Raw genomic sequence first — 27,626 nt, forward strand, 5'->3', positions numbered from 1 at the left:
AGCTTGGATAGAAAGGGAATTGATCCACTGCCTCACTAGCGCAGTCAAGTGAGCTCTGCAGCCCTTGTGCCAGGGACTGGAATCTTGGCTCTCTGTGCATGCAAAATAAGACATTTCTCTGTAAGAAAATAGAGGGAAGCAGCCTATGAAAGGGGGACGTTTTTATCTTGCCAAACAGGAATAGTCAGTTCCAATCGCTGTCTCATCTCCTTCTCCAAATCACCAACCAATAACTTTTCTCCTGTGCTACTTTGCCAGGAATAAAAATATGATTTTATGTCAGTCACGCAGTATTAAGTGATATTATTTCCAAGGGCAAGCGTAGTGGAAAAAATGACAAAAGGATCAGAGTATTTGCAGCACTTTGTGCTTCCAGCCTGACATACAGCAAATACTGCCTTTATTACATGTGCTTCATGCAACTGTGTCTCTGCCTTTGTCTGATGTGTCTGATGCACCCTGGCTCTCCTTCCCATGCTGCTGAAAGTGCCAGGTCCTGCCCTCCTCTCCAGGGTTCACCCCAGGACAGAGCTGAGCCTTGGGGCATTGATTTGGCTCCCAAATTAAGGAGCCCAGCTCACTCTGCAGTGCTGAGCATCTCCAGGGGCTGCTGCTGGGCAGCTGTGAGTGAGGGATGAGGCAAACCTTACTGTTGGTGCCCAACAGAGTGTGCATTTGCATATTTTAATTCTGCAAGCAAATTACTGCCTTAATTTGTCCCCTGAAGTATCAGAAAACTCTCTTCTCCCTTCTGTTTCTGGAATAAAGCAGCGAAGTACGGATGCCTGAGACAATCCCTGGATGCCGAGCATCCCTGAGCTGCCCTGGCTCCCCTTTCCTCCTTGGGAGGAACAAAAAGGAGCAGGGTGGCTGTTTGGTCAAGAATCCATGTGCTGCAGGTGCTGGCTGGCTGCAGGAGGTGGCCAGGCACATTTGAGGGAGGGTATTTCACACCTGAGGGTATTTCACACCTTGTGGTCCAAGGGGTGACAATGTGCAGCGCTTGCTGCAATGCCATTGAAAGTCTGTGCTGCAGAAATGAGGTTTTTCTTTTCTGTGTCTCTGCATCTTTCCCTCCTCTGGAGCAGGAAGCCTCTTTGGCACTGGATTCCCTCTGGATTACCTGTAATTTAACACTTCCTTGCAGCTCTGTCTTTGAGAGAGGTTGTTTCAATCACTTTGGAGAGCTGCTCTGTAAATTAAAAAGCTAAAACAAAGAGAGCTAAGGTTTCTTAGTTAGCTCTGAGTCCTCATCTCTATGTAGAAGTGTTCACAGCCATTAGGAAGATGTTACCATTTATTTTCATGTTTCCCCTTGAAAATCCTGCAGGAAAATTACCTCATCTACAAAGTTGCTCTCAGATTTCACCCTGAGCTGCACATTCATCACCACATTTGCTCCTCAGGCTGCTGTAATGCTCTTCTCCATTTCCTCCATAATCTTTATTGCTTCAGGTGTTCAGAGGGTGCTTTATTTTTCCATTTAAAATGAAGGAAGATGCCAGGTCTGCAGGAAGAGCAGCCCAGGAGGGGCCCGTGGAAGTGTCACCTTATGGGATGCTGCTGGAATGCTTGTGGTGGAGCAGCAGGGGAGGGCAAAGCATATTAAAATTCAAATGCAGAAGGGACTGGGGAGAACAAATCAAGTGCCAGTGCCCCTTGGCTGCTCTCTGGAGCTGTGCACTGTGGAATTTCTCACTCTGTTTCCAGAGCAAAGCAGGCGGGCGGTATCGACAGCCTCGTCAGTGCTCCTTGTGTGCACGGGCTGGAGTGGTGCTGGGGTTAATCTGCCTCCAGTTGGGCTCTCCTTGGCTGGAAACGTGTAAAGCAGTGGCTTGTCTGAAGGAATAATAAACATTGTTTACTATTGGCACATTAGTGCCTTAAGGATCAAGATGTGTATGCACAGAGAGGCAATCCTGTGTCTGAAATATTAATGTGCTGCAAGGAGCACATACCCTATTTAACAAAATAAATGCTGTGCTAGAAAGCAAAGAGCTGGAATGGTATGTTTCTGCTCCCAGCTCCCTGAGTGAGATGCTGCAAGCATTTCCAGGCTGGAGGAGTGGAAAGGATGTGCTGTAGCTGAAGGGAAAGGCTGCACAGGGCTGTTGTATGTCAGTGATCATGGATGGGAATGTGACACTTGCTGGCCATGGTCTCTGATGTGTGTTGCTGCTCACTTGCCATGTTGTCTTGCTGTGGTGGCAGTGACATGTAAATCTTTCAGAGGATGAAGGAGGAGGGGACACCCTGGCTGTTGTTGCCATGTCCTTCTCCACCACTGCTGGAATCTGCTCTGCTGTGGTGATCACGGGTTTTGGTGGCTGCTCAAACATTGCTGTTACCCTGCAGATGTGCTGGTGTTGGATAGAAGAACCTTGGCTGGAGGAGAGAAAGCTAAAGAGGGCATATTTGTGTTGCAGAGATGACAAGGTGCTGCTTTGTTCTTTTGGTGTGCACATGCAGGCCTGGATATTCTTTGGTAGTTTGTGTCGTGGTGACAGCCCCAGTTAAAGTGTGCTGAGGAAAACGTGGCCACCCATTGCATGTGAGGGAGACAGGTGGGTGCCAGGGTTTTAGGGCACAAGGCTCGTGCTTCTCTCTGCATGCAGGGCAGCAGCAGCTGCTGCATCACGCTGGGAGCCAGTGGAGACGGGATGGGACTTTACAAGGCTCTATGTTACTGCTCTGTTGTCAACATTAATGGCTGAGCATTATTTTTAATGCACTCCCAGTGTCAAAATCTATTGCTAAACAGCAGTGGTAGCGGAGCAGATGAAGCCCTGTGCACAGCTCCCTTCCCAGGCACCTCTGCACACACAGACCTATTGCTGTCTAAAAATAGCTGGAGTTAAAAGGTCCTTCAGAGCAGCAGTAAAACACACTGGGAAAATGGGACCCCAGGGTTAGCAGTAGTGGGGAGGCATAAGGGATGTCACATTAAAGCTACATGGAATGAAAACAAAGAAAGGTTGCACTGGCTCAACCCTGGCCAGCATCCCTGGGAGATGAATTCCTGCAGCTCTTGCCCTTCTGCATCATCCCTTGCTGATCCTGCTGCACAGGAGGGCACCTCTCTTTGTTCCAGGTATTCACTCCTGCCTGTATTCATTATTTAAGCTCCCAGCCCGCGTTTGGATCGGGGTTCTGGGTGTTTGGCAGCAGTCTGCAGCTCTGTGTGTGTTGTGACAGACCCGCCCCCGTGCGCTCGGGCGCTCAGGAGTGACTGGCACTGACGCGGGGATTTGTTCCACACGGATCAAATGGGGATGGAATGGGAACAGCAGCGCTGCTGCTGCTGCTGTGGGGCAGCTCATGTGCACTGTGTTTGTGTTAACTTCTCTGTTGCCTGCTGGTAATGGGATGGGGGGCTGTATCCACACTGAAGTCCACTCACACTTCGATTATCTGTCCCCAAGAGTGACCCAGGATGAGGGACTTGACGTGCAGGTGAGCAGCAGGAATTTAGTTTGCTGTGTGGAGCACATATCAGAAGTGTTGCCACGTTTCTCTTCACAGAGAAAAGCAAGGCACAATTCTCCTCAAGGATCTCTGAGATTCACCTCAGAGAAAGGGAAAACACAATTCTTACAACTTGCTGTGCCTGTGTTGTGCCAAAGTAGAATGCAATATGGAGATTTTTTACCCAAAGTGATGGTGTTTTTTTCCTTGGCCTGTCAGGATGTGTGTGTGTGTTGGGACTGTTGGGACAGTCACGAGATTCTGTGCAATGTGTGCAGAGTGAGTGCTTGGCAGGTTCATTTTAGATGAAATGTATATAGTGTAGTATGATAAAGTAATTAATTAGTAAATTAATTCTGATATCCATGGAGTCAGATGCATCGCTCTCTCTCCCCTTCATCGGAGTCGGCTTTGATTTACAATATCAGAAGTTCCCAGCCTGCTCACTCTATCCCTGCATCCCCTTTCCCTTGGCATGTGTACAGAATCCTGGAATGGGTTGGGTTGGAAGGGACCTTTAAAGGTCTGGTCCAACCTCTGCCAAGAGCAGGGACACCTTCAGCTCAATCAGGGCGGTGCATTGCCTGGAAAAATCCCATCATACCAACGGATTAAATGCATGGTTGCGTTAGTGTAGATGTAAGATCCACCTGCAGAGAATGTGAGGCACTCAGAAGGGACTAGCAGTGGGTTTAGGGAGGAGCAGGTGCCTGTGGTGGCCCAGATGCTGAGCCTGGCTGCTCCTGCTCTGCTGCTCTAAGGAGAGTTATTTCCTCTCCACAGGGTACCCAGCAGTGTGTTGGACAAGAGATACTTTGACTACAGTCAAAACCAATAGAGGAAGCAGTAAAGCTAAAGATCACAGCTGAAATGGTGATTCCTGAGACAGAAAATTCATGTGTAGGATCCCCACTTGGAGTCAGCCTGGCCATCCAGGTGGAATGATCTAAGGGATAAGCAGATATAAGGAAGTGGAGCTAGTGATTGCTTGGCTGAATAGATCCTCAGTAGTTGCTTTAATGTGTAAACAAATCAATGTCCAAATGAGTTATGTGCCTCTCTTTGCTTTGGAGCAGCTGGTTTGATGGGGGTGCAAATTCAGCTGAGCACTCGGGAATTGCAGGCACATTTCTGTGTGCCCAGGAAGGCAAAAGCATGAGTAGACACTTTTTAAAAAATTAACTCGTGGAGGAAAAAGGGGAAGTTGATAGAAATGACCATAAATTATAAATGAGGCTTTTCAAAAATTACAAAGGGAGAAAAAGGACATTGGCATCCAGCAGTGTCTGGAATAACAGCCGGGGAGTTCAGCTCTGCAGCGAACCACGGGGATCTTGACAATGTTTGTTGTGTGGGTAGTAGAGGCAGAAAAGGGAAGGCATTTGCTGAAAATACTTCTCCTGTCTATTTAAAAAACGCAGAGGATGTTGTTATATCACAGAGGAAGAAATAGATTGGTTCCATTCCAGTAGAAATTTGGAAGAGGTTGTTAGGCAGCGATTACAAATTCCAGAATGATGTAGTTCAGGTCAGCAGGTCCACTAATTCCCAAGTGGGTGCTTGAAGTGTGCTGGCCACGTGCTGTGCACTGTCACTGCTGACCCTGGGGGCATGGGAAAGAGGAGGAAGAGGAGGAAGCAAGCGCAGGGCCAGGCATGGCAGTGCCAGGGGCCATGCAGGGAATCCAGCTTGGCACAGCCCATGGGCACAGCAGGACCATGGAACTGGGTTTCTGCCCAAGGTTTGGACAACTGGGCCAGCCAAAATAACTCTCTCTCCTTTGATGAGATTACAAGTGGGGCCAATACAGATAATAAAATTGGTATAATCACGTGGCTGCGTGTTGCGTGGCAATTTAATTAAGAAACTGCCAGCGCACAAAAAAACCAACACAGTGTACACTAAAAGGATTAAAACCCAACCAGTGGCCTTCTGAAAAAGAGTTTAATACAGACTAAGAGAAGCTGCAGCCATTTGGGCTGCCACAGTTCCTTCCTTCATCTCTCACCTGTGTCTCTGCTGGTGCTTGTGCTCCTCAGTGTGGGACGGCCTTTGGCTGGGGAAGAGGAGCCGGAGAGAAAAGCTAAACTGCCCAAAAGCATAAAGCTGCCAGCACAGGAGGGAGCAAGGACTGATGAAGGGATATATGGGGAATAGGGAAATGAGATTATGTGCTAGCACAGCCTGAGGGAAGCTGCAGAGATAGTTGATTTGAGCCTGATGGCAGCAGACAGGAAGAGGCTCTCACAAGCAAAGTGGTTTAGACTGCTGGATCAGCTGGAGTCGTGGTGTAAAGAGGGAGCAGGGCCAGGGCCATGGAGGGGTCTGAGCTCCTCAGCTCTCAGTGAGGGGACTCCTCTCCCAGACCCCAGAAGGGAAGAGCTGTGTGTGTCTGTGCAGCCTGGAGACCCCTGGGCTGTAATACCTCAGATGATTCAGTCCTCCCCAGAGCCACTGTTCCACCTTTAATTTCAGCCTTTTAGTCCTTTCCCAGCCATGCAGCCAAATGCCAGAAAATTTGAATGTACCCTGCTTGTCCTACAAGGGGGAGCTGGTTCCATGCAAGGCCGGGTTGGCTGGACAGCATGGGGGGCTGGAATTGGATGATCATTAAAGTCCATTCCGACATCAAAAATTCCTTATTTCTATGAAGAGATGCTTTGCTTGCTCAAGGCATGAATGCAAATTAAAAAAAAATAATTTTAACAACATATTTTGTTCTTGCTCAGGGTGGGAAGAGGGATGAGAAGCCCCTCCATCAAACAGGGCTGTGTCCCAAACCAGCTCCAGGTCCTGCCAGCTGCCACTGCTCCCACAGGGACCTCACTGCCTGCTCCAGGCACAGCGTGCTGCAAAACCCAATTTATGCAAAATCAAATTGCATTTCATAGCACAATCTCGCTCTGCTCTGCCCTTTTATGTTTTAGGGTTGAATTGCCAGAACTTTGCTGTCTCTGCCACGATCTTCTGTACTAGAGTAGATTTGATAGAGATAGAAATGATCCATTTATTTACTTTTATTGATGAGCCTTACAGTAGCAAATGAGCTTGCAGTGCAGAACTCTGCAGCAGCTGTGTGAAAACAGACTGAGCTCCCTGCATAGTCAGGGCTGGTTTTCAAGCCTGCAGTATTAAACCAGACTTAGTGCCTTGAAAAGGTGCTATTCCCACTAGAGACAGGAAAGTGAGAATGCCTTGGGCATAACACTTTGCTCAAAAGAAATATTCAGGGGCACAGAAACCCCTTTATTGCACCCAAAATGAGGTTGTGGTGGCTGTTGGAGCCATGAGTGTTCATTCCATGTAAATCCTGTGGATTTAGAGATGTGGCAAAGTTTTGTCTTTCCTAAAGTTTGTGGATGCGTTGAGATGGGTCAGAATAGGAGCTGCAGGTGCCCTCATCCCAGTTCCTCCCAGTTCATCCCAGTTTTCTGGCTCCTATTTGTGGTTCTTCCACATGTGCTATTCCCACTAGAGACAGGAAAATGAGAATGCCTTTGGTGTAACACTTTATACAGCTACAAAAGAAATATTCAGGGGCACAGAAACCCCTTTTTGCACCCAAAATGAGGTTGTGGTGGCTGTTGGAGCATGAGGCAGCATGCTCATTCCATGAGTGCTCATTCCATGTGAATCCTGTGGATTTACAGATGTGGCAAGGTTTTGTCTTTCCTAAAACTTGTGGATGTGATGAGATGGGTCAGAATGGGAGCTGCAGGTGCCCTAATCCCAGTTCATCCCAGTTTTCTGGCTCCTGTTTGTGATTCTTCCACAGGTGCTATTCCCACTAGAGACAGGAAAGTGAGAATGCCTTGGGCATAACACTTTGCACAAAAGAAATATTCAGGGGCACAGAAACCCCTTTATTGCACCCAAAATGAGGTTGTGGTGGCTGTTGGAGCCATGAGTGTTCATTCCATGTAAATCCTGTGGATTTACAGACGTGGCAAAGTTTTGTCTTTCCTAAAGCTTGTGGATGCATTGAGATGGGTCAGAATGGGAGCTGGATGTGCCCTAATCCCACTTCCTCCCAGTTCATCCCAGTTTTCTGGCTCCTGTTTGTGGTTACAGATGTGCCAAGGTTCTGTCTTTCCTAAAGCTTGTGGATGCTGTGAGATGGGTCAGAATGGGAACTGGAAGTGCCCTAATCCAGTTCATCCCAGTTCATCCCAGTTCAGCCAGTTTTCTGGCTCCTGTTTGTGGTTGTTCCTCTGGCCCCCCCATGTGTCTGGCACTTGCCCTCCTTGCAGGTTTTCAGCAGGGAGAGGATAACAGATTTACAGATGTGGCAAGGTTTTTGTCTTTCCTAAAGCTTGTGGATGCTGTGAGATGGGTCAGAATGGGAGCTGGAGGTGCCCTAATCCCAGTTCCTCCCAGTTCATCCCAGTTTTCTGGCTCTTGTTTGTGGTTTGTTTGTGGTTGTTCCTCTGGCCCCCCCATGTGTCTGGCACCTGCCCTCCTCGCAGGGTTTCAGCAGGGAGAGAGGATAACCCGCAGTGCTGTTTGCGAGCAGCACGCTCAGAATAATCACTGTGCTCCTGCCGTGCTCCTGCTGGGGTGTTGGGATGATAAATACACATGTAAATGTAGAAAATGCCAGAGATAAAGTGGATGACAAATGGGCTGTGCTTCCTCTGCTCTGCAGAGGGAAGGAGATGCTCAGCACATACACGCGGAGGCCAGGGATGATTTTAAGCTCCACTTTTATGGTCATAAGATAATAAGGTTGCATAAGGAGCTGTGTAGTTTTAAATTATGCCAAACAGAAGTCATTCCTTTACCTTGGCTTTCACAAACCCAAACAGTTGCCCCAAGAAAGGTGAGAGGTGTTGTACAGAAGCCTGAAGCTTTGTTGCCTTTTAACTCTGACACCTGGGCACCATTTGTGGTCCGGCTGAGCACCATAAAAATGATTCCTCTTGGCGTCTTTGCAGCTTGCACACACCCAGCAACCCCTCCCAGCTTTTTTTGCCCCTCCAAACAGAGCAGGCTGTGGCTGTGTGAGCGTGGGCATGGTGACGTGCTGGATGGAGCCGGGCGAGGGAAGAGCCTCGTGACTCTGGGGAGGATGACTCGAGGGAGGCTGACTGCTCTGCAGGGTGCAACAAATCCAACTGAAAAACTCTGGCCACGCCGCCTTTTCAGTGTATTTAACTGGCCCTGTGTGGTGCAAGGCTGAGCATCGCTTCAGGAGTGGCGTTGCACCTCTGTCCTGTGCATTTTTCAAACATTATTTGTCATTTTATTTTGTCGTTTTCTAATTACGCAGTCGCTGTTTGGCTGCTCATTTAATAGCTGGAGCTTTGGGGTTTCCAGCACTTAGCTCTGACCATGGAAGGTCACTTTTGCCAAATGCAGCAGGAAGACAAGCTGGGGACAGATATTTGACATTATTTGTCTTGACTGATTTGCTCTGTGGAAAAAATTATTGCACAGTCACATTTCTGCATGCGAATACAAATATAGCTCCCTGCAAATTTAGCTCCAAGTTTATACCACAGGAAAAAGAATGTTCCAGAACATGCTAATGGTAATTTAATATTTTCAAATTGCAGCTCTGTGATGTGGAATTATAACATTACGGTGCTGTTGTTCTCTGGGGCAGTAGGAAAGGGTGATTTAAAGGAAACATTTGCATGGTAACAGCTCCCCATGTGTCTGCTGCCCATATGCTGGGTGCAGTTATTTTGTGGCTGCAGGCTTTTCCCCCCTGCATCTGCTGGAAGACAAGACCTGATGTAAGTCAGGCTTTTGAAGGTTTTTATGTCTGTGCTCCTGCTGTAGAAGCTTTAAAATCTTCCTTTAAGTCTTGCCAGTCCCAAGGATTTGCTTTGGCTGCTGCTGCTGGGGTCACCAGGGGAGCTCCTGTCTGTTCTGACCCTCACCTGCCCATGAGCTCCACCTGTGAAACCTGCTCGTGTCTCCCTCACAGCAGATTATTTGCCCTTTTAATGTTTTATTACTCTAGAAGTGTAGGAGTTCTGGGTTTGGTCTGTGTGTCTGCCTGTGGTGGTGTCTCAGGATGAGGGAAGAGATGAGAATCTTGACTCCATGTTTCAGAAGGTTGATTTATTATTTTATGATATATATTATATTAAAAGAAAATTATATATCAAAACTATACTAAAAGAATAGGAGAAAGGATTTCATCAGAAGGCTTGAAAGGAATAGAAAGGAATGATAATAGAATCTTGTGACTGACCAGGGAGTCCAAGACAGCTGGACTGTGACTGGCCATTAATTAAAAACAACCACATGAGACCAATCACAGATGCACCTGTTGCATTCCACAGCAGCAGATAATTACTGTTTTTCTTTTCCTCTGAGGCTTCTCAGGAGAAAAAATCCTAATGAAAGGATTTTTCATAAAATGTGTCTCTGACACCACAGGGTGCTGTTGTGTCTCTGGCTGAAGCTCAGTAACCCACATCCTTCAATCTGCCCCTCTATGGAAATGGTCTGGTAACAAATTCTGTCCTTCCCTGGCTGTCTGTGACTTGGACAGGGGCCAGGGTGGGCCATTTCTTCATCCCACAGCTCATTCCAGCTGGGTGCAGAGCTCTGTGAACATTCAGAAAAGCGCAAATGCTCCTCACCTGGATCCCTCTGCCTTTTCTCCCCCAGTGGCGGATATGTGTGTCAGGGGGGGTGTGAAATCTGACTGTGGGTTGGTGTAGTGAGCACAGCAACAGAGCCTCTTGCTCCTTGTAACTTCATTTTTGGTTTTTTTTTTTTGCATTCCAGAGTCGGAAGCATGCCAGCAAAGTCCGCCTGTACTACATGCTTCACCCCGTGGATGGAGGCTGCCCGGCCAAAAAGCTGCGCTCAGAAAATGTGGGTACAACCCTAACCCTATTTATTCAGTTTCTTTGTGCGTCATTGACTCTGGCCTACAACATTCTCTCTTACAGCCACAGCTGATCAGGTGCCCAGAGGTAACATTTAGATTAGCTGAAATGCAAAGTAACTGGAAATAATTTTCAATAAACTGCGCAAGAATTATTACGCGCCTCAGCAGCAGTAATTGTGTTTTTAGTTATTTGAATGTTCTTTCATAGGGAAAAATGTGCTGATAGCAAATACTCAGGGCTTGCTCCATTTCTTCCAATTCTTCCAGACCAGGCTGAGTGGGCTGGTGAGCAGCTGGGGCAGGTGATAGGGGCAATGCCTCCAGGTTGATGTGCTTTATCCAAAGGCTCCTCACTCACCTCTGCTCTCCGTCTGCAAGTTTAAAGATTGGCCATTGGCTTCCTCTGCTGTGTTCCAATAAACAAAGGGAGGTGAGGAATTGGACCAGCTCACAGCCATTTGTCAGGCAGTAGATAGGAGGAGGCTGAATTTTTAAGAGATGGCTTCATGGGGAATTATTCATTTGGCTCCTTCCCACGTTCTGCTGCAGTGAGGTTCCCAAACCAGTTCAGTGTGACTGGGGCTGAGTGCTGTTGATATTCAGTGTGATATCTTGTAATTAAAGGGAGAAGCATGCAAGTTTTGCCCAAGGAATCTGAAAGCTCATTTACGTAGTAATTGAACCCTAGTGAACTTTTCTGTTGCACACAGAAAATTGAAACACCAGTGAACTTTTCTGTCGCACACAGGCCAATTGCAGATGCAATGTGCCTTTCGCAGCAGGACCTTGCAGTGATTTTATTAATAAGATAAAATAAAATATTTTATTGTTTATAATACATAAATATAAAAATACAGTCTAAAAATATATTTTATATATTTATATGTAATTTTATATATTTATGTATTTTAAAAATTATTTATTCATATATTAATTTATATATTAATCTGTTTATATACTCTTGAAATATTTATATATATTTATAGATATTTAAAATATATAGAGAAATATATTTTTAAATATATTATTTTTACTGTCATTAATAACAGTGTGGTCACTACAATGGACAGGTACATGGAGATGGGGAACAGAGTCCTCTAAGGGGTTTGATTACAAGGAGCCACATTCTGCATGTGCACCTCATGGGATGTGGAGGACAGAGAACCAATCAAACCTCAAATAAGTCAAATTTGAACGATTTCCCACTGTTTTTGTGAAAGGCAACATAGAGAAGGAATGTAATTCTGTGTTTGCTGATGCTCTTCCCAAGGGCAGCCCTGGTGGGGGTGGATTAACGTGTCCTCATGTTCTAGGTGAATGCCAGGCTAGGCCAGACCTAAATGCTAAAATTATTTGTGTTGTAAAAATATAGCAGGGAAAATCTGCCAACATTTCCAGCTCAGAGTAGGCCTGTTGCTGATCAGATATTATACAAGCCTTTGCATTTGGAGAGAGCAGAACTATTTAGGATGCCTCTAATGCTGCACAATTGCATCCCTGCCATGTGAACATGCCCAATCCTAGCAGTGTCACTCAGGCCATGGCACAGAGACTTTAATGAGCATTAGAAACAACCCATGGAAACCAATTAAATTTCTGTAGAAGTAGCTGCAGCTAAAAAGGGAATATTAGCCTTTTTTTTTTCATCAAAACTGTTCCATGGCTGGGTGCCATTGGGTTTGTGTTCTGCTGACCACAGAACTAACACCTTGTCCTTCTGCCAGGTGGCAGCAGGAGGGTGAGGTGGCTGCAGCTGTGGGTACTCAGTGCAATGGGATTGGAAACAGAATTTGCTTCCTGACCTTTCTGTGAGGCCAAGGGAGGGGTTGGCTGCTGTTCGAGGATTGCAAAAAAACTGCATTTCCAAAACACCCCTGAAGTAGAAGCTTTATATAAGTAGTCTTCCCATAGATTACTCAATTGTTTTGTTCTTTATTATTGGTTTGATTTGGTGTGGAGGAGGGGAAAACCCTCATGTCTTGACCTTCCATGAGCTGGTACTTGCTTTTTGCTGGTACCATGACAAAAACAGGCTCCAGAACAGAAATGACCTGAATTTCCTAAGGAGCAGCACAGAAAGTAGCTCTTTACAGCAGCACCAAAAATTAATTCAAATTTCAAAGTTACTTTGCAGCACTTTAATGCTGTGGTTTATGCTGCTCTGTTCTAGGGTTTGTATAATCTTTTCTTCTTAGTAAAACTTGGGAAATGAAGGCAGCAGATTTGTATCTGTGGAATGAAAATCCTTACTTTTCCTGTGGATTGCTTAAGGAATGGCCTGTGTGAGGATTATGCCTTGTTAACAGGCAGCCAAATTACTGAGGTTAATTCTGTTGGATATATGAGGCTGAAGTTTCTAATATCACAAAAAGCAGCCTAATAAATGAGGCTGGAGCAGGGGAAGAGTGGGGATGTCAGTGCTGGGAGACAGATGCTGGGAGACAGATGTAAATCCAGTGCTGTGTTCTGTTGTGTTTCAGTTTGTATGAAGCCAGTGGCTTCTGTGCTGCCTCGTAGTGAAGGTTTGTGAGGTGGGATGGGCTGGAGGAAGCTGCAGAAGCAGAATGTAGAAATATCCCTTGGCAGCAGGGGGTTAAGGAGCTGCTGGTGGATTTACAGACCAGAGCTGTCAGTGCCTGGTCACTCTTTCATTCCTGGGAGTGTTTTGTATTTGCAGGGACCCCCATGGCAGGAGGAATGATGAATCTGACTCCATGTTCTCAGAAGGCTAATTTATTATTTTATGATACTATATTATATTAAAGAATACTAAACTATACTAAAGAATAAAGAAAGGATACAGACAGAAGGGTAAAAAGATAATAATGAAAAGTCGTGACTCTTTCCAGAGTCTTGACACAGCTTGGCACTCATTGTCCAAAGAGTAAAAACAACCAGAATGCAATAAAACAATCACCTGTGGTAAACAATTTCCAAACACATTCCAGATGAGCAAAACACAGGAGAAGCAAATCAGATAATTACTGTTTTCATTTTCTCTGCGGCTTCTCAGCTTCCCAGCAGAAAAATCCTTGGCAAAGGGATTTTTCAGAGCATGTGAATGCCACAAGAGTGGACTGTGGTGCAGAACACCCCCAGGGAGCAGCCAGCTGCCCCTTGTAGAGCCCTGTGGCCCAGCTGAGCCCTGTGCTTGCAGCACCTGCACAGCCCTGGGTGTCTTTTGTCACCGTGTCATTCAGCAGGTGACAAAAGACACCCGGATCAGCTTCCCCCTGCCCTCTTGGGTTTCAGGTAAAACAGCCCCTGACAAATGAGAAGGCATAATTACCCTTCAGGGCTGGATCACCTGCAGCACCTCTGGCTCTGTGCAGGGCTTTGGGTGGTGGAGGAGGGAAGGGAAGTGATGCTGCTGAGGGATGATCCACACTTGGGGAAATTCTTAACCCAAATACCTCATGTTGGTGTATAAAACTGCTCTAAAAATAAAAGCTCTGCATCGTAGAGGTCTGTCATGGTTTGGGGACACCCCTGTCCTGCTGGTGGCTGCCACACATGGAGGTGCTGTCCCAGAGCCTTGGGTGAACCCAGGTGAGCTGCACAGCCAGCTGTGGGTCAGTGTAAATGGGACTCTGAGCTCTGCGTGAGGTATTGGAAGGCTCTTTGAGGGGGCTTTAATTTTTTATTTTTAATTGCAGTCTAGCTGAGAAAGTAGGTTGAAAAGGGAAAAGTGTCACTGAAGAGCAGCCCTGGCAGAGGAAGAGACCCTGGTGCATTAACACTGAAGTGTATCAGCTTTTCAAACGAGCTCTGTTGGAGGCTCTTTATGTGTTGCCACTGATGATCAATAGATACTGGAAATTTTCTACTCTGCTCTTAACTTTCAAGTGATTTCCCTTTGAAGGCATAAAATATCTTGAGAGAAAGCTATTTAAAAGAAGTGCAAATTACACTCAGAACAGTACTAAACACCTCTTGAGATTCCTCCCTAAGGTTTGATTTACAGTTATCAACAACAAAAAAGTCATGAAAATCAGTCATTTTTCTAAAAGTGGATTTTTTGGAGGGGAAAAATGACCTTCAGTGGTGGGTCAGATGTGTGTCAGTGTCCACTCTGTGTTGGGTTCACCCAAGGCTGGTCTTGGATCCTGCTGGAGGGACCTGAGAGCTTTCAGACAGTTCATTTATTTCTCCCACCTGCAGAGTGGGTTGTGCCCCCCAGATGTGTCCCCCCAGATGTTTTGGGGTCTCTTCAAAAAGTGCACGAGGAGGAAGCACCGGTGTTGGATGGCAGGGAAAGCTCTGGGTCTGTGTGACTCCCTCAGAGAGAGGAGGAGCAGAGGATGAGGGAAGGAAGGCTTGGGGTGTGCCAGGAGCTCCGGGGCCATGTGGGACAGAGGGACGGGCTGAGAGACATGGGGACAGGGTGAGGGACATGGGGACGGGCTGAGGGACATGGGGACAGGGTGAGGGACATGGGGACGGGCTGAGGGACATGGGGACAGGGTGAGGGACACGGGGATGGGCTGAGGGACATGGGGACGGGCTGAGGGACATGGGGACAGGGTGAGGGACACAGGGATGGCTGAGACACACAGGGACAGGCTGAGGGACACAGGGATGGGCTGAGGGACTCAGAAACAGGCTGAGGGACATGGGGACAGGCTGAGGGACACAGGGACAGGCTGAGCTCCCAGTGCAGACCAGGTGTTGGCAGCTGGAGGTGTCCCCAAGCTGGACACAGCTGGGATGAAGCACAAGCAAGGCTGGGAGAGATGAGGAAGGGAAACCCCTTGGCATGCCAACCTCGATTCCTCCCTCCTCTTCCTCTCCTCTCTCTGTGGCTGTGCTCACACACCTCTTTGTTTTGTCTGTGTTTTTGTCTCCACGCAGGGCAGTGATGGTGACTCAGTGGATAAGAACAAATGCTGCACGCTATGTAACATGTCCTTTACCTCAGCAGTGGTGGCAGAATCACATTACCAAGGGAAAATCCATGCCAAAAGGTTAAAACTGTTGCTAGGGGAACAACCAGCACTGAAGGCCACAGGTAGGTGCAGAGGGGCTGGTGCAGAGAGGTGTGGGGGCTTGGCCAAGGGGCTGGCTGGGTGTATGCAGGCAGAAAATGGGAACAAGGTGGAAAGCTGAGCTGGCAGAAGCAGCTATTCATTTGTGTTGCTGTCATAACAACCTTTACAAACTCCTGATGCTCATTACTGTCTGCTTTGTTTATGTAGATTAGGGCTTTATCAGCTGGGACTGGCCCTGGTGCCAGAGCCCTATCTCCAGCTCCACACTTCCAGAGTGTTTTCTCAGTGGAGGACAGCGTCTCCACTGGGTGCAGATAGCCAAGCCTGGCTTTAATTATCAGCAGTTCAATTATCAGCCCAGCTAATATGTTTAATAAACCTTTGGTGTTGCTGTACAGTACAGAGCATCATCTGCTCTTACCGCAGAGGGAAAGCCAGGCTTTAAAAACCCTTTAAAAACCCTTGGATTGATTGTCTCTTGATTTTTGCCCGGATGGGTTTTGTGCTTTCCTCCACAGTGATTCTAGTAATGCAGCCTATTAACTTTCACATTTAAAAAGTCAAATGTTGAAATTGGACAATTTAACCATCTTACTGTTTGCTTAACCATAAAGTCCTTGAAAACCACTAATAATCTGTGAAAAAAAATATTCCTCTGCGGTTGTGGAAGCAGAAAATGCTTGAACAAATCACTCACCTTTCTCCAGGAAGGATTGCTGGGCTGAGGTCCTGCAGACAAACAGATGTGACCCAGAATTGCTGCCAGTGGCACTTCCTTCAGCACAAAATACAAATGGAGCTGTGTGTGCTGTAGATGTGATTAGATAACAAGGGTTGACACTCTCTGTGTGTGGTTTTGTTGCCTTTTTAACTTCACAGACTGTAGATGCTGATACAGAGAGTGTGATTTGTCCTTTGCCAGGGTGGGCTTGGGAGCTGCTGGCCCCTTTGCCTGAGGGAGTGTGGGGAATTGTGTTAGGTGGTGGTTTGGTGGGTTAAACCATGCTGGGGCACCAGTGTGTCTTGTGGAGGAGAAGGTAAAGCCATGGTAGCCAGGAGGAAGGCTCTCACTGATCTGTCATGGTCATCCACACCTGGCTCATGTGGGGCTCCTGCAGCTGGCACACAGCTGGCACACAGCTGGCACAGACTCAGGCTTGGTGTTTGTGTGTCGCAGACATCTTTTAAGGAAAAATCCTTTCCTTAGGATTTTTTCCTCCTGAGAAAGCTGGAGGCCTCAGGAACAAAATGTAAACATTGATTATCTGCTGCTGTGGAATGCAACAGGTGCATCTGGGATTGGTCTCATGTGGTTGTTTCTAATTAATGGCCAATCACAGTCAGCTGGCTCAAACAGAGAGTCTGAGACAGCTGCCTTTGTTATCATTCTTTTCCATTCTATTCTTAGCCAGCCTTCTGAGATTAAACCTTTTCTTCTATTCTTTTAGTATAGTTTTAATGTAATATATATCATAAAATAATAAATCAAGCCTTCTGAAATATGGAGTCAGATCTACGTCTCTTCCCTCATTTTAAGACCCCTGTGACCACCCATCCCCATCCCTCGAGTGCAGGATGCCAGCAGCTCCTCCCCTGGCACCACAGGACCTGCCACAAGCCCTGGTACCCCCAGTGAGCTCCAGGTGAGCAGATGTTCACAGCAGTGCTGATCCTGTGTTACACTGACAATTTGGATTCACCCTTCAGCTGCAGGGCCTGGCCAAGGCAGGCATCGCTAAGAGCTGCAGCCTTGCATTGTGGCTTTTGTCTCACTTTTTAATCATCTGGATCAGCCTCACAAGGCTCTAAGTGAGCCATGCTGCCTGCTCTGGGGTAATTAGCTCTTCAGCCACCCTAACCACTGGGAAGGAGCAGCTCAAGGACTCATCAGCTCTTACAGACACTTGATCTGGAAGATGAAGCTGAGCTCAGGAATACATTAATAAGCACCTCCTTGCTCTCCAGGAATTCTCAGCAATATGCCCTTTGGACACAGCATTTTTCTGGGCTTCCTACCCAGCAATTTTCACTGGGTTTTTGTCCCAGTGCTCTGTGGCTGGCACTAGGGAGCATCAAGTCTCTCAGAGCAGAGACTCCACTGCTCGTGAGAGCCAGCCAAGCACAGCCCTGAGCGTGCTGGATGCTCCTGAGGAGGAGATTCTGCTGCTGGATATTCTGGGGTTTCTGTTTCATCAATCCCAAAGAAAATCACATCTATTCTTAGACCCCTTAGGGAGATCCACGTTCTCCTTCACAGTTACCATCCAGATGGAGCACAGATGTCCTGTTCTCTGCTGGTGCTTTCAGGAGAAGAAGTGGCCCAACAGTTGGGTTTCTCACAAAAACCATGTCTCATCATGACAGAGAAATAGTTGTGATCTTTCCTGTTCTCTGCTCTACAAGGCTGCAGCCCTCAGAGGCTTCATGTCAGCACTATTGCAGATGAATTCCTCCAGTCATTTCCAGCATCCCCTGTCAGTTTACATCCCATCATCACCACGAGTTATAAACCAAAGGATTGTGGGGAAGACCTGCTGTCTTCATCATCCAAGTGTGAGGACCTGCAGGCATCATTCCAGGAAAGTGGTGGTGGCCCTGTTTATTCTTTTTAGCTGCCTCTTGGAAAGTCACACTGTGATAATCAAGACATAGGCACGCATTTTAAGTGGAATTCCATTGTTTTCAATAGGCTTTAAATCAAGGCCATTTTGAGAGGAAAACTGAAATGGACATGGAAGATATTAAAAAGGGTTAGAGGTGGAGATAAAAGAGAACTCTTCTCCATTCCAAAGCTTTGCAACTTTTCATAAATTACAGAGGGTAAAGATTTTGGGACATCAAAAGGGATTGAGCAGATGGCTTTTTGTTTTGGTACTGGGATCTGTCCAGCAGTGGCTGGAGTTTTAGTCCTGGAGTTCTGGGATTTCTTCTGGAAAAAAACTGAGTTTCCCAGTGCCTCCTTGTTGTGGCTCACTTAGTTTCTTGTCCTCATGCTGAGTTTCTGGAGTGTGCCAATGGAAGAAGTTGGGTGCCATTTAAATCCAGCTTGGAATAAAAAGCTTTGGATGTGAGAAAGAAGTCAAACATTAGTTCATTCCCGGAGTGCTAAAGTGTTTCTAACTTTGTATTTTGCCTCTTGCAGCAAAGTAAGACTTTCTCACTTCCCTCCCACAGCGAAAGGGAACGTAAGGCAGACTGTCATGAGCTATTTAGCATTTTGAAATACTTGAAATAGTCAAACTCGCAGCTTTTATGTTTGTGTTTTAGATGGAGAAACATTTTTAACTTTTGACGTTTCGTGAGTGTTTATTATTAATTTTCATGTCGCTGCTCTGGGAATGATGGCATTTGCTGTTCTGCAGCAGTTATGTAGTGCATATCAAAATGATAAATTCACATTTGTGGAGAAGTCAACTTTCATCTGCTTCTCTCTGGGAGAATTTGGTACGCTTGGGATGCTTTCATTAATTGCCAGGCTGGGCTCAGCACACCTTAGGACTGCTAGGGGTTGTCAGTGGGACCTGAGGAATGTGAATTCAAAGAAAATATTTTGGCATTTTGTGAGTGCTTAGAGGAAATCCTTGCCCATGGCAGCCCCCATGTGATGCAGGGTCTCTGCTGTGGAGCTGTAGCCTGTGGTCCCATGGGAGCCAGCTGTGGATGAGGGCTGGGGTGGCCATGGGGGGCTCTGCTGCCATCCCCTGCAGCAGCAGTGCCAAACTCCTGCATGGAATTTGGGGGAAGCACAAACCACCAGCCTCATGGAGAGGGGCTCAGAGGCACAGCCAGAGGCTGGGAGCAGAGATGCTCCTGTCAGGTTTCCTTAGTGAGCAGGAGCTGTAACTCCTGTGGACATCACCAGCTCCCTGAGCTTCAGCCTGCCTGGTCCCCCTCAGGCAGCAGCGTGCATAGAAACAAGGAGAGAGCTGGCCAAAAGATTGGATAGATTTAACTTTATAGCCTGGGGCTTGTGGAACAGCAAGTCAGATCTGCTGCAGAGCTCCTGGGCTGCTGAAATTGCTGGTTGTTTATAATGCTCCAAACTTCTCTGCAGCTCAGTCTGGCTCCCTGGACTCACCAGGGCTGTTCCAAGTCCCTGTGGCATCGCTGTGCTCTGGGCATGGACCCCTTCCTGCAGGAACATCAGGAACACATCTGCAAGAAGCCAGCTGTGCTTGCTTCTCATGAGTCAAGCAGGTGCAAAGTCTGTGTAGCCCCAGTTTAACCAGGAAATACTGCAATTCCCCAATTTTCTTCCTAATGACCGTGCTGCCCGCTGGCTTTGCTCTTTGCTCACCCTGCCAGTTCTGCTGCATGCACCTTGGAGGAGCTGGGCCATGTCTCTCCCTGCTGGAACCATAGAAAAGACTTTTGTTTAGGAGCAAAATCCAGCCAGACCCTGCCTGGAGCAGCTCTTCAGAGGCACCATCATCACTGCTGGAACTCTGATACTTTGGCAGTCATCATCAAAAACAATAGAAGGTTATAAACCCCTGGAAATTGATAAGGTTGTAAGTAATGTTATATGTAAGATAGAATTTCCTTGGAGGTGTCCCTTACTGAGCAGGTCAGCAGAAGATTTATAACAATATTAACTTTCTCAAGGCAAGGAGTCAATCACAGTGGGCTCCAGGCATAATTATATGTCTAAATATATCCCTCAGTTGCTGTTCCTGGTGTCAGGCACTGAGGTGGGTTTGGCATTTGCTGCCCTGTGCGCTCATCAGGGCTCAGCTGGATCATCTCCTGATCAAAGACAGCCACCACACACCTCCAAATGTGCCTATTCCAGTACCATGGAGAGAGCAGGTTGTTAATTATTTAAAGAGCAGACATTTCATCTGGAAAAGAAAGGAAAAGGAAAACCACATAAAAGGGAATTTTTGAATGAAGTGTGATAATTAAGTGCTAGTCATTGTATATTTTTGTGTCCCAGTGTTACCTGAACTTTATTTTACTTCAAACTCTTTTTTTCCATGGGTTTGTGACTCGTATTGTACAAAGTTGGGAAACTCTGTTGAACAAAGTGCATTCCATTATATAAAGACTAATCACTCACTTTTCTTTGGGATGATTTGGGGGTCATATTTGTGTTCCTGGATGGGCTTTTGATGAATCTGAAGGAAAATAAAATTAAATTAAGGTTGTGTGTTGCTGGTACCTGACAATTCACAATGTGAAGGTCTTTGAAAGATGGGACTGACTGTTGAGTATTTTTTTTTTCATCTGTGACAGTTTGCAATGACTGTGGCTTTCCCATTCTTTCTGAGACCAAGTAAATTGAAAAATAAGAATCCTGAGATAATGATAAATATGTCTCTCTATCCTGAGAAGGAGATGGCTCTGCATGGTGTATTTATTCTCCACTGATGATTTTTCCTGGGAGTAGCAATTGAAGCAGGATAAGTTTAGCAAATGTAGTCAGAACAGTGATAAGACGTGTAATTGCACTGAGAGCATCCTCCTTCCCAGTTAGTGAAATGCAGAAAGCTGAGGAACAGTCTTGGGCTGTCCTTTCATGATGCTTTTTTAATGAGAAGTGGTAGCTTTCCAAGCAGTATGTCTTGGTCTGGAAAGACAGGTGCCTGCTAAGGAAGGCAGGAGCCTCCCCTGAAATGGAGAAAATGAACTCCCCCCTCCAAATTGCTATAAATTTTAAATTAAGGGGCTCTCAGGCAAAAAAAAATTATGGGAGCAGGAAATAACAGTTCTTTGATAGGGAAGAGAATAAAAGGATAAAATAAACAATGCAGTAAACGAAACCAACACTGACAGAGTCAGAACCCAACCTGACACCCTGTGGGTCAGGGTGTTGGCAGCAGTCCCATTGGAATTGTGGCTGCAGCTCTCCTGGAGCAGGGATTCTGGAGAAGGGTGGAGTCTTCCTCTGAAGCTCCAGGGGCAGAGGCAGCTGCTGTTCCTCTGGGAAATCCAGTGGAGAAGCCGTGCAGGTGCTCCAGAATCTCCAGGTTATATCCAGGTAGGAATGCTTGGTTGGTGCTCCAGAATCTCCAGATTATATCCAGGCAGGAATGCTTGGCTGGTGTTCCAGAATCTCCAGATTATATCCAGGCAGGAATGCTTGGCTGGTGTTCCAGAATCTCCAGATTATATCCAGGTAGGAATGCTTGGCTGGTGTTCCAGAATCCCCAGATTATATCCAGGTAGGAATGCTTGGCTGGTGTTCCAGAATCTCCAGATTATATCCAGGTAGGAATGCTTGGCTGGTGTTCCAGAATCTCCAGATTATATCCAGGTAGGAATGCTTGGCTGGTGCTCCAGAATCTCCAGATTATATCCAGGTAGGAATGCCTGGCTGGTGTTCCAGAATCTCCAGATTATATCCGGGTAGGAATGCTTGGCTGGTGTTGCAGAATCTCCAGATTATATCCAGGCAGGAATGCTTGGCTCCTCCCTCTGGGCTCACATCTCCCAAGGGGATGCTGTAGTTCTTATCAGCCATGCAGTGACATTCAGTGGCCTCTTATCAGCAGATGTCTCCCCAGAGGGAGGATTGGTTGTGGAAGAGATAAGGAAAACTGCCCACTTGACAAAAGACAACTGCCATCCAGATGGTAATAAATACATCTTGCCTTGCAATTTGGAACACAGCACCATCCAAAATATCCACTGGGACCCTATAACTGCAGCTGATTATTCCCTGTGTCTGCTGTGGGATCTGCCTCAGGCTCTGGCGCTCCTCAGGAGCCCAGCAGAGCTGACTTGTGATGGTGTTCACAGGAGTCTTAGGATGAGGGAAGAGACGAGGATCTGACTCCATGTTTCAGAAGGCTTGAATTATTATTTTATGATATATATTATATTGAATCTATACTAAAAGAAGAAAGGATTTCATCAGAAGGCTAGCTAAGAATAGAAAATGAAGAATGATAACAACAGCTTGTGTCTCAGACAGAGAGTCTGAGCAAGCTGACTGTGATTGGCCATTAATTAGAAACAACCACATGAGACCAATCACAGATGCACCTGTTGCATTCCACAGCAGCAGATAACCATTGTTTACATTTTGTTCCTGAGGCCTCCCAGCTTCTCAGGAGGAAAAATCCTAAGGAAAGGATTTCTTAGAAAATATCATGGCTACACTGATGTGTCCCCTTTGCCTGTTGCAGAGGCTGCTCTGGGTCCCCTGAAGCCGGCGCACACGGAGAGCACCGCGGCCGTGCCGCCGCCGCCGCAGCGCCGGGACTCGGACAGGTACTGCCAGCTCTGCACAGCCTGGTTCAACAACCCCCTGATGGCACAGCAGCACTACGAGGGCAAAAAGCACAAGAAGAACGCGGCCAGGGCTGACCTCCTGGAGCAGCTGGGGAAGACCCTGGACCTGGGGGAGCTGCGAGGTGAGGAGCTGGTGATGGAGAGGTGCAGTTTGATTCAGTCAGGATTGAATCTTGACAAGTACCTGTGATGGTGTTCACAGGGGTTCTTGGATTGGGGAAGAGACGAGGATCTGACTCCATGTTTCAGAAGGCTTGATTTATTATTTTATGATCTATGTTACATTAAAACTGTACTAAAAGAATAGAAGAAAAGGTTTCATCAGAAGGCTGGCTAAGAATAGAAAAGAATGATAACAAAGGTTTGTGGCTTGGGCTCTGTGTCTGAGCCAGCTGGGCTGTGATTGGCCATTAATTAGAAACATCCAAGATGGGCCAATCCCAGATGCACCTGTTGCATTCCACAGCAGCAGATAACCATTGTTTACATTTTGTTCCTGAGGCCTCCCAGCTTCTCAGGAGGAAAAATCCTAAGGAAAGGATTTTCCATAAAAGATGTCTGCAACAAGTGCCTGCTTGCTCTGGGCTGTAGGCACAGGGTCACAATCCTGTGTGCACACAGGGACTGACTCAGGCAGCTGAGGAGAAAGGACCAGGTTGATTCACAGCCATGTGCAAGAGCTTTGGTTTGCCAGTGAGGCTTTGCAATAACAGTTTGATACACCTGGGTCTTCCTCCTTGCTCAGTGAAATAATTTTTCTTTAGGTGCTAATGACTGTACAGTATATTGTGCATTTCTTGGTCTCCCATAAACCCTGTAATGGTTATCTTGATCCTCCTGTGCTACCTAGTGTGACTCACAGTGCCATCAATGATTCATGTTGGCTGAGTCACCGCCCGCTGCTGGAAATATGTGGGAATAAAAACCTGGGACAATAACATGGAAGTGCTCAGTACTTTGAGCTGTGCCAAGCTCAGGAGTGGCTGAGGAATGTCATTAGGTGTAAATAAATCAATTGGGAAGTGTTTTATTCATTTAGCTCCTGGGAGAGTTGAAATTGGAGACCCTCCCTCCCTTGCATTTAGCTGCAAGATCAGAGCAGATGTTGACAGGTGTGCAAAGCAGCCTCTGCAGTGGCCACCACACCATGTTACCCAGCCTCACCTTGCCAGGTGACATTATTTCTGCCTGCAGGGCAGCAGTGGTAGCAGGACATGTGCTGGGGACACCATCCCCATACTCTCCCTGCTCCACACTGTCTTTGCTGCCTCAGTTTTCCCTGGATTGCAAAGTCATCTCCTTCCTCTGCATCCCCGGTGGCTTCTCCCATCACAATTTAAATATTAATTCTATTTTGACTAGTGTGGGAGATGAACATTTGATGCATTGTGTGAGCCTGGAATAGGCAGTGTCAGTTGAAGTACAACATTTCAGCAGCCTTTGATGTTTTGATAATGGCTGTAATAAAATATTTATTGATAAACATGAGTGTATATTTAGAGAAATAAGAATAGAGATATATTTTTGGACAATTGATATTTATAGGAAACAAAAACATTGATTCTTGTCACCAAGCGCTCATCCTGCAATTTTGAGGTCTTGTTTTCTTCTCAGAAATAAGAATGAGGAGAGGGGGGAAAAAAAAGGAGAAATGAGCATTGTTTCTGCAGTCTGTGTTGAGTTAAAGCTGCAGCACAGGGCACACAGATCTCTTCTCCTTGGCTGGATGGAGTGCAGGGTCCAGCCCACCCTCAGAGCAGTTCTGTGGGGCTTTCCAGCTGTGGCACAGCTGCTTTGGGATCCACCCAGCTGTGTGGCTGACCTGGAACCCCTGAAAGAGGAAGGAACTGGGAGTTTTCTTCCTGCACAGCTGCCTCCCCTGCACCTTTTGTCATAGGAAGACAAAACCTGGTGGATACCAAGCCCCAGATTCCACAGCTCAAAGTGGCCATGGCTCAGCTGGAGGCAGCCCTGGGCTCCATCTGACAGCTCTCACCCTCCCCAGCCTGTCCCAGGCACAGGAGGAATGTCAAATTTCCTCCATCAAGTCACATCTCACCAGTTGTGGTTCATGTTTGGTGTCCCCCATGGCCCAGCTCTCCTGTTCCCTGTCCCAGGCAGGTGGGCTCTGCAGTGGCAGCTGGCTTGGAAGGTTAGGAGGGTGGTTTATAAGGTTTGGAAGGTGTTGGGGCCATCCAAAACCTGCAACAGGTGCTCTGAATCCCTAAAATAAATCTGAATCCCTAAAAAACCCTGCAGCCAAACCCTGCAACAGGTGCTCTGAATCCCTAAAATAAATCTGAATCCCTAAAAAGCCCTGCAACAGGTGCTCTGAATCCCTAAAATAAATCTGAATCCCTAAAAAGCCCTGCTACAGGTGCTCTGGATCCCTAAAATAAAGCACAGCAGCCTCTGCAGGACAGATGGACAAGGGCACAGAGATGATGTCACTTGGAGCCTTTGTGTTCTCAGGTAAATTGGTGGTGCTGCAGATGCACCAGCATCAGGCAATGAGCTGTGTTGCCTTTTTCATCCCAGCTCATAATTTCTTTGTATGCCTTATAAATACCTCTCATTCTGTGCTGTCACTTGTGGTTAGTAAGAAGCAGCTTAACAAGAACTCCCCTGGAATGGGTTTTAATTCATTTCATGCAGGACGACGTTAATAACTCGACTTGTTAATATTTTATTTAATGGGGATAGGAGGACATTCAATTTTACACGAATGCATGTCACGCTGCAGGGGAGGCAGTGCTGGTGTGTCTGGAGGATGCAGGAGGGGATTTGAGCACAGGCAGAGTCCAGAGCTCCCAGTATGGACTGGTCAGGCTGGGACACCTCACGGCCTGCAGGGCTGAGCTCAGCCCCACAGCACTGCTTGGGGAGTTTATAAAACCACTTTCAGCCAAGTAGCAGCTTTGATGAGCTCCAGTGAGCTCAAATTGTGGTAATTTTTATATCCTGGAAGTGATTGTTGCCTGTGGTCTCATCCTGCTGTTCATTTCAGGCTGGTTTCCTCCTCCGTCTCCATCCCAGTTCATGGGATCTGCCCAGTTTGGGGCTGCATCTTCCAGCCTGTGGGAAGAGCAGGGAACAGCATTGATTCCACAGGGAGGGGGAGCAGGGTTCCCCCTGGTTCATCTCTGTGAGTAGCCTTGACATGTTGAGGAAGAAAATCATCATCCCCACTTAGGAGCTGCTTTGCTGAAGGCGTTTCCACCTACACCAGTAATTAACATTCACTGAGGCTGCTCTTAACGTGCTGCTAAATTGGCTGAGCAGCAGAACCTTATTACCTTAAATTAAAGAATTACCTGTTTCTTAGTTCTCCAGTCCCACTCTTGATGTGGAGATCCTGGTGGGCTCCAAGTTCTGAGGCTGCTGCAATGTGCTGACACCATTCCTGCCCTTCCCATTCCTGCCTTCCCATTCCTTCTCCTGCATTCTGGGAGATTCATGTGGCTCCTGATGCCTGTTGGTTGAATAAAGGAAAACAGGAGCTGCCAACAGGACAAAGGGCGTGACTGTAAAATCATCACTTCTTCATCAAGAATAAATTCAGTGAGGAGAAAATCCATATGCACATTTGCAAATCGATTTTTTTTGTTCTGTGCCACGTCGTGACACAGAAATACAGAAACTACTTAAATACCTCTGCAGTTGCTGGCTTGTTGTTTTCAAGCACTCATCTGAATGATTTTGGAATATTATTTAAAGATGATTTTCATATGTTGTGCCAAATTCCTGGGTGGGAGATATTATGAGAAAAGTGGGGCTGTTGGTGTAGCTGTGCCTAGAGTGCAGAACAAGACAAGGGATCTTTTGAGATCCAAAAAAGGCAGGTCCAGCTGGGGAGGAGTCAGTGTGTTTATTACCTGTGCAGTTAATTATGGTGAGCATGGACTGATGGAATTTGACAATGCCACGCTTTATTTGTTCTGAGTGAGTCGTTCTAACAATTTTTGGCAAAGAAATAATACTGTAGAAAGCCAGAAGAGACTATTACAAGAAACATTAGGAGTGTTGCTGAGGAGCACAGCAATCCCTGCTAGGATCCTCCAGTGTTTTCAAGCAGAGCCCTTGTTCTGCAGCCAGGAGAGAACCCAGCAGGTGAGAGAGCTCCTGCTTTGGCTTTTTGGGGCTGCCAGCCTTGACCTTCAGCCAGAGGCTCTGGGAGAGCAGAATCTGTGCTTGGCTGGTTCACCGTGGTGGATAAATCAGAGTGGATCCCTCTGGGGAGAAGAGAGCTCCTAAGTGATGTGGCTGCTGAATGTGCTAACAGGGAATTGCTCTGAATTATGATCACTACCAAAAAGCAGAGGGATAAATGGTGCCTGGAGTGCTTTGTAAGTGTGAGCACAGTGATGGTGCCCTGAGGAGGGCACAGGAGAGATTCAGCACACTCTCAGGAGGGATGAGCCTTTGAACCTGGCTTTTTTCTGCTCGCTTCAAAAAATATCCTTTAGGTTTCTCTAATGTTTGGATAGCCTGGCCTGGAAAAATCAACAGAGGGGTCACTGTAAAGAGAAATGTCTGTGAAAATGGAAATGAAATGTGGGCTCCAAGTACCTTCTAATTAACTAGAAGTTTGCTTGGAGCACAGGTTACTGCTTTTTTCTCCCTATTTCTCTCCCTTTCTTCAGTCATTTTCACTTACTTGTTATTCCTAGCTGCCATTTTGAGCAGTCTGTAACCCAGAGTGTTTCCCTCTGGTGCTCCCCTGGGCCTCACCATGTGGCACAGCTGGAGCCAAGCCTTAATTAATTAACAATTAACTAATTTTTGGTTTTCTTCACAGGCCTGAAGCGCAGCTACACCTGCAACATCTGCAACGTCACCCTGAACTCCATAGAGCAGTACCATGCACACCTGAAGGGCTCCAAACACCAGACCAAGTGAGTGTCCCTGTGCCTCTCTCTCCCAGGGGGCTGCAGTCTGTCTGTCTGTCTGTCTGTCTGTCTGTCATGCTGGAATGCTCTGGGACAGTGCTTTGCCCTCCAGCCTCCCCCAGCAGAGGAGCACTGGGGGCTGTGCTAACACAGGTACCAGAGGAAGGAGGAGGGATCCACTCTGATTTATCCACCACA

General features: G+C 46.9%; 1 protein-coding gene across 2 annotated transcripts in view; it reads left to right on the forward strand.

Moving 5' to 3' along the window:
- Window positions 1-27,626, forward strand: part of ZMAT4 (zinc finger matrin-type 4) — a 51,180-nt gene that overhangs the window by 17,399 nt on the left and 6,155 nt on the right. The window contains exons 3-6 of one of the 2 annotated variants that reach the window (XM_059490882.1): window positions 10,210-10,299; window positions 15,167-15,323; window positions 22,434-22,661; window positions 27,338-27,434. In XM_059490882.1, the coding sequence (XP_059346865.1) occupies window positions 10,210-10,299; window positions 15,167-15,323; window positions 22,434-22,661; window positions 27,338-27,434 (572 nt within the window). The remainder of the gene's footprint in view (window positions 1-10,209; window positions 10,300-15,166; window positions 15,324-22,433; window positions 22,662-27,337; window positions 27,435-27,626) is intronic. The other variant, XM_059490883.1, reaches the window with a different exon arrangement.

This window comes from Ammospiza nelsoni, chromosome 30 (genome assembly GCF_027579445.1).
Source record: "Ammospiza nelsoni isolate bAmmNel1 chromosome 30, bAmmNel1.pri, whole genome shotgun sequence".
NCBI lineage: Eukaryota > Metazoa > Chordata > Aves > Passeriformes > Passerellidae > Ammospiza > Ammospiza nelsoni.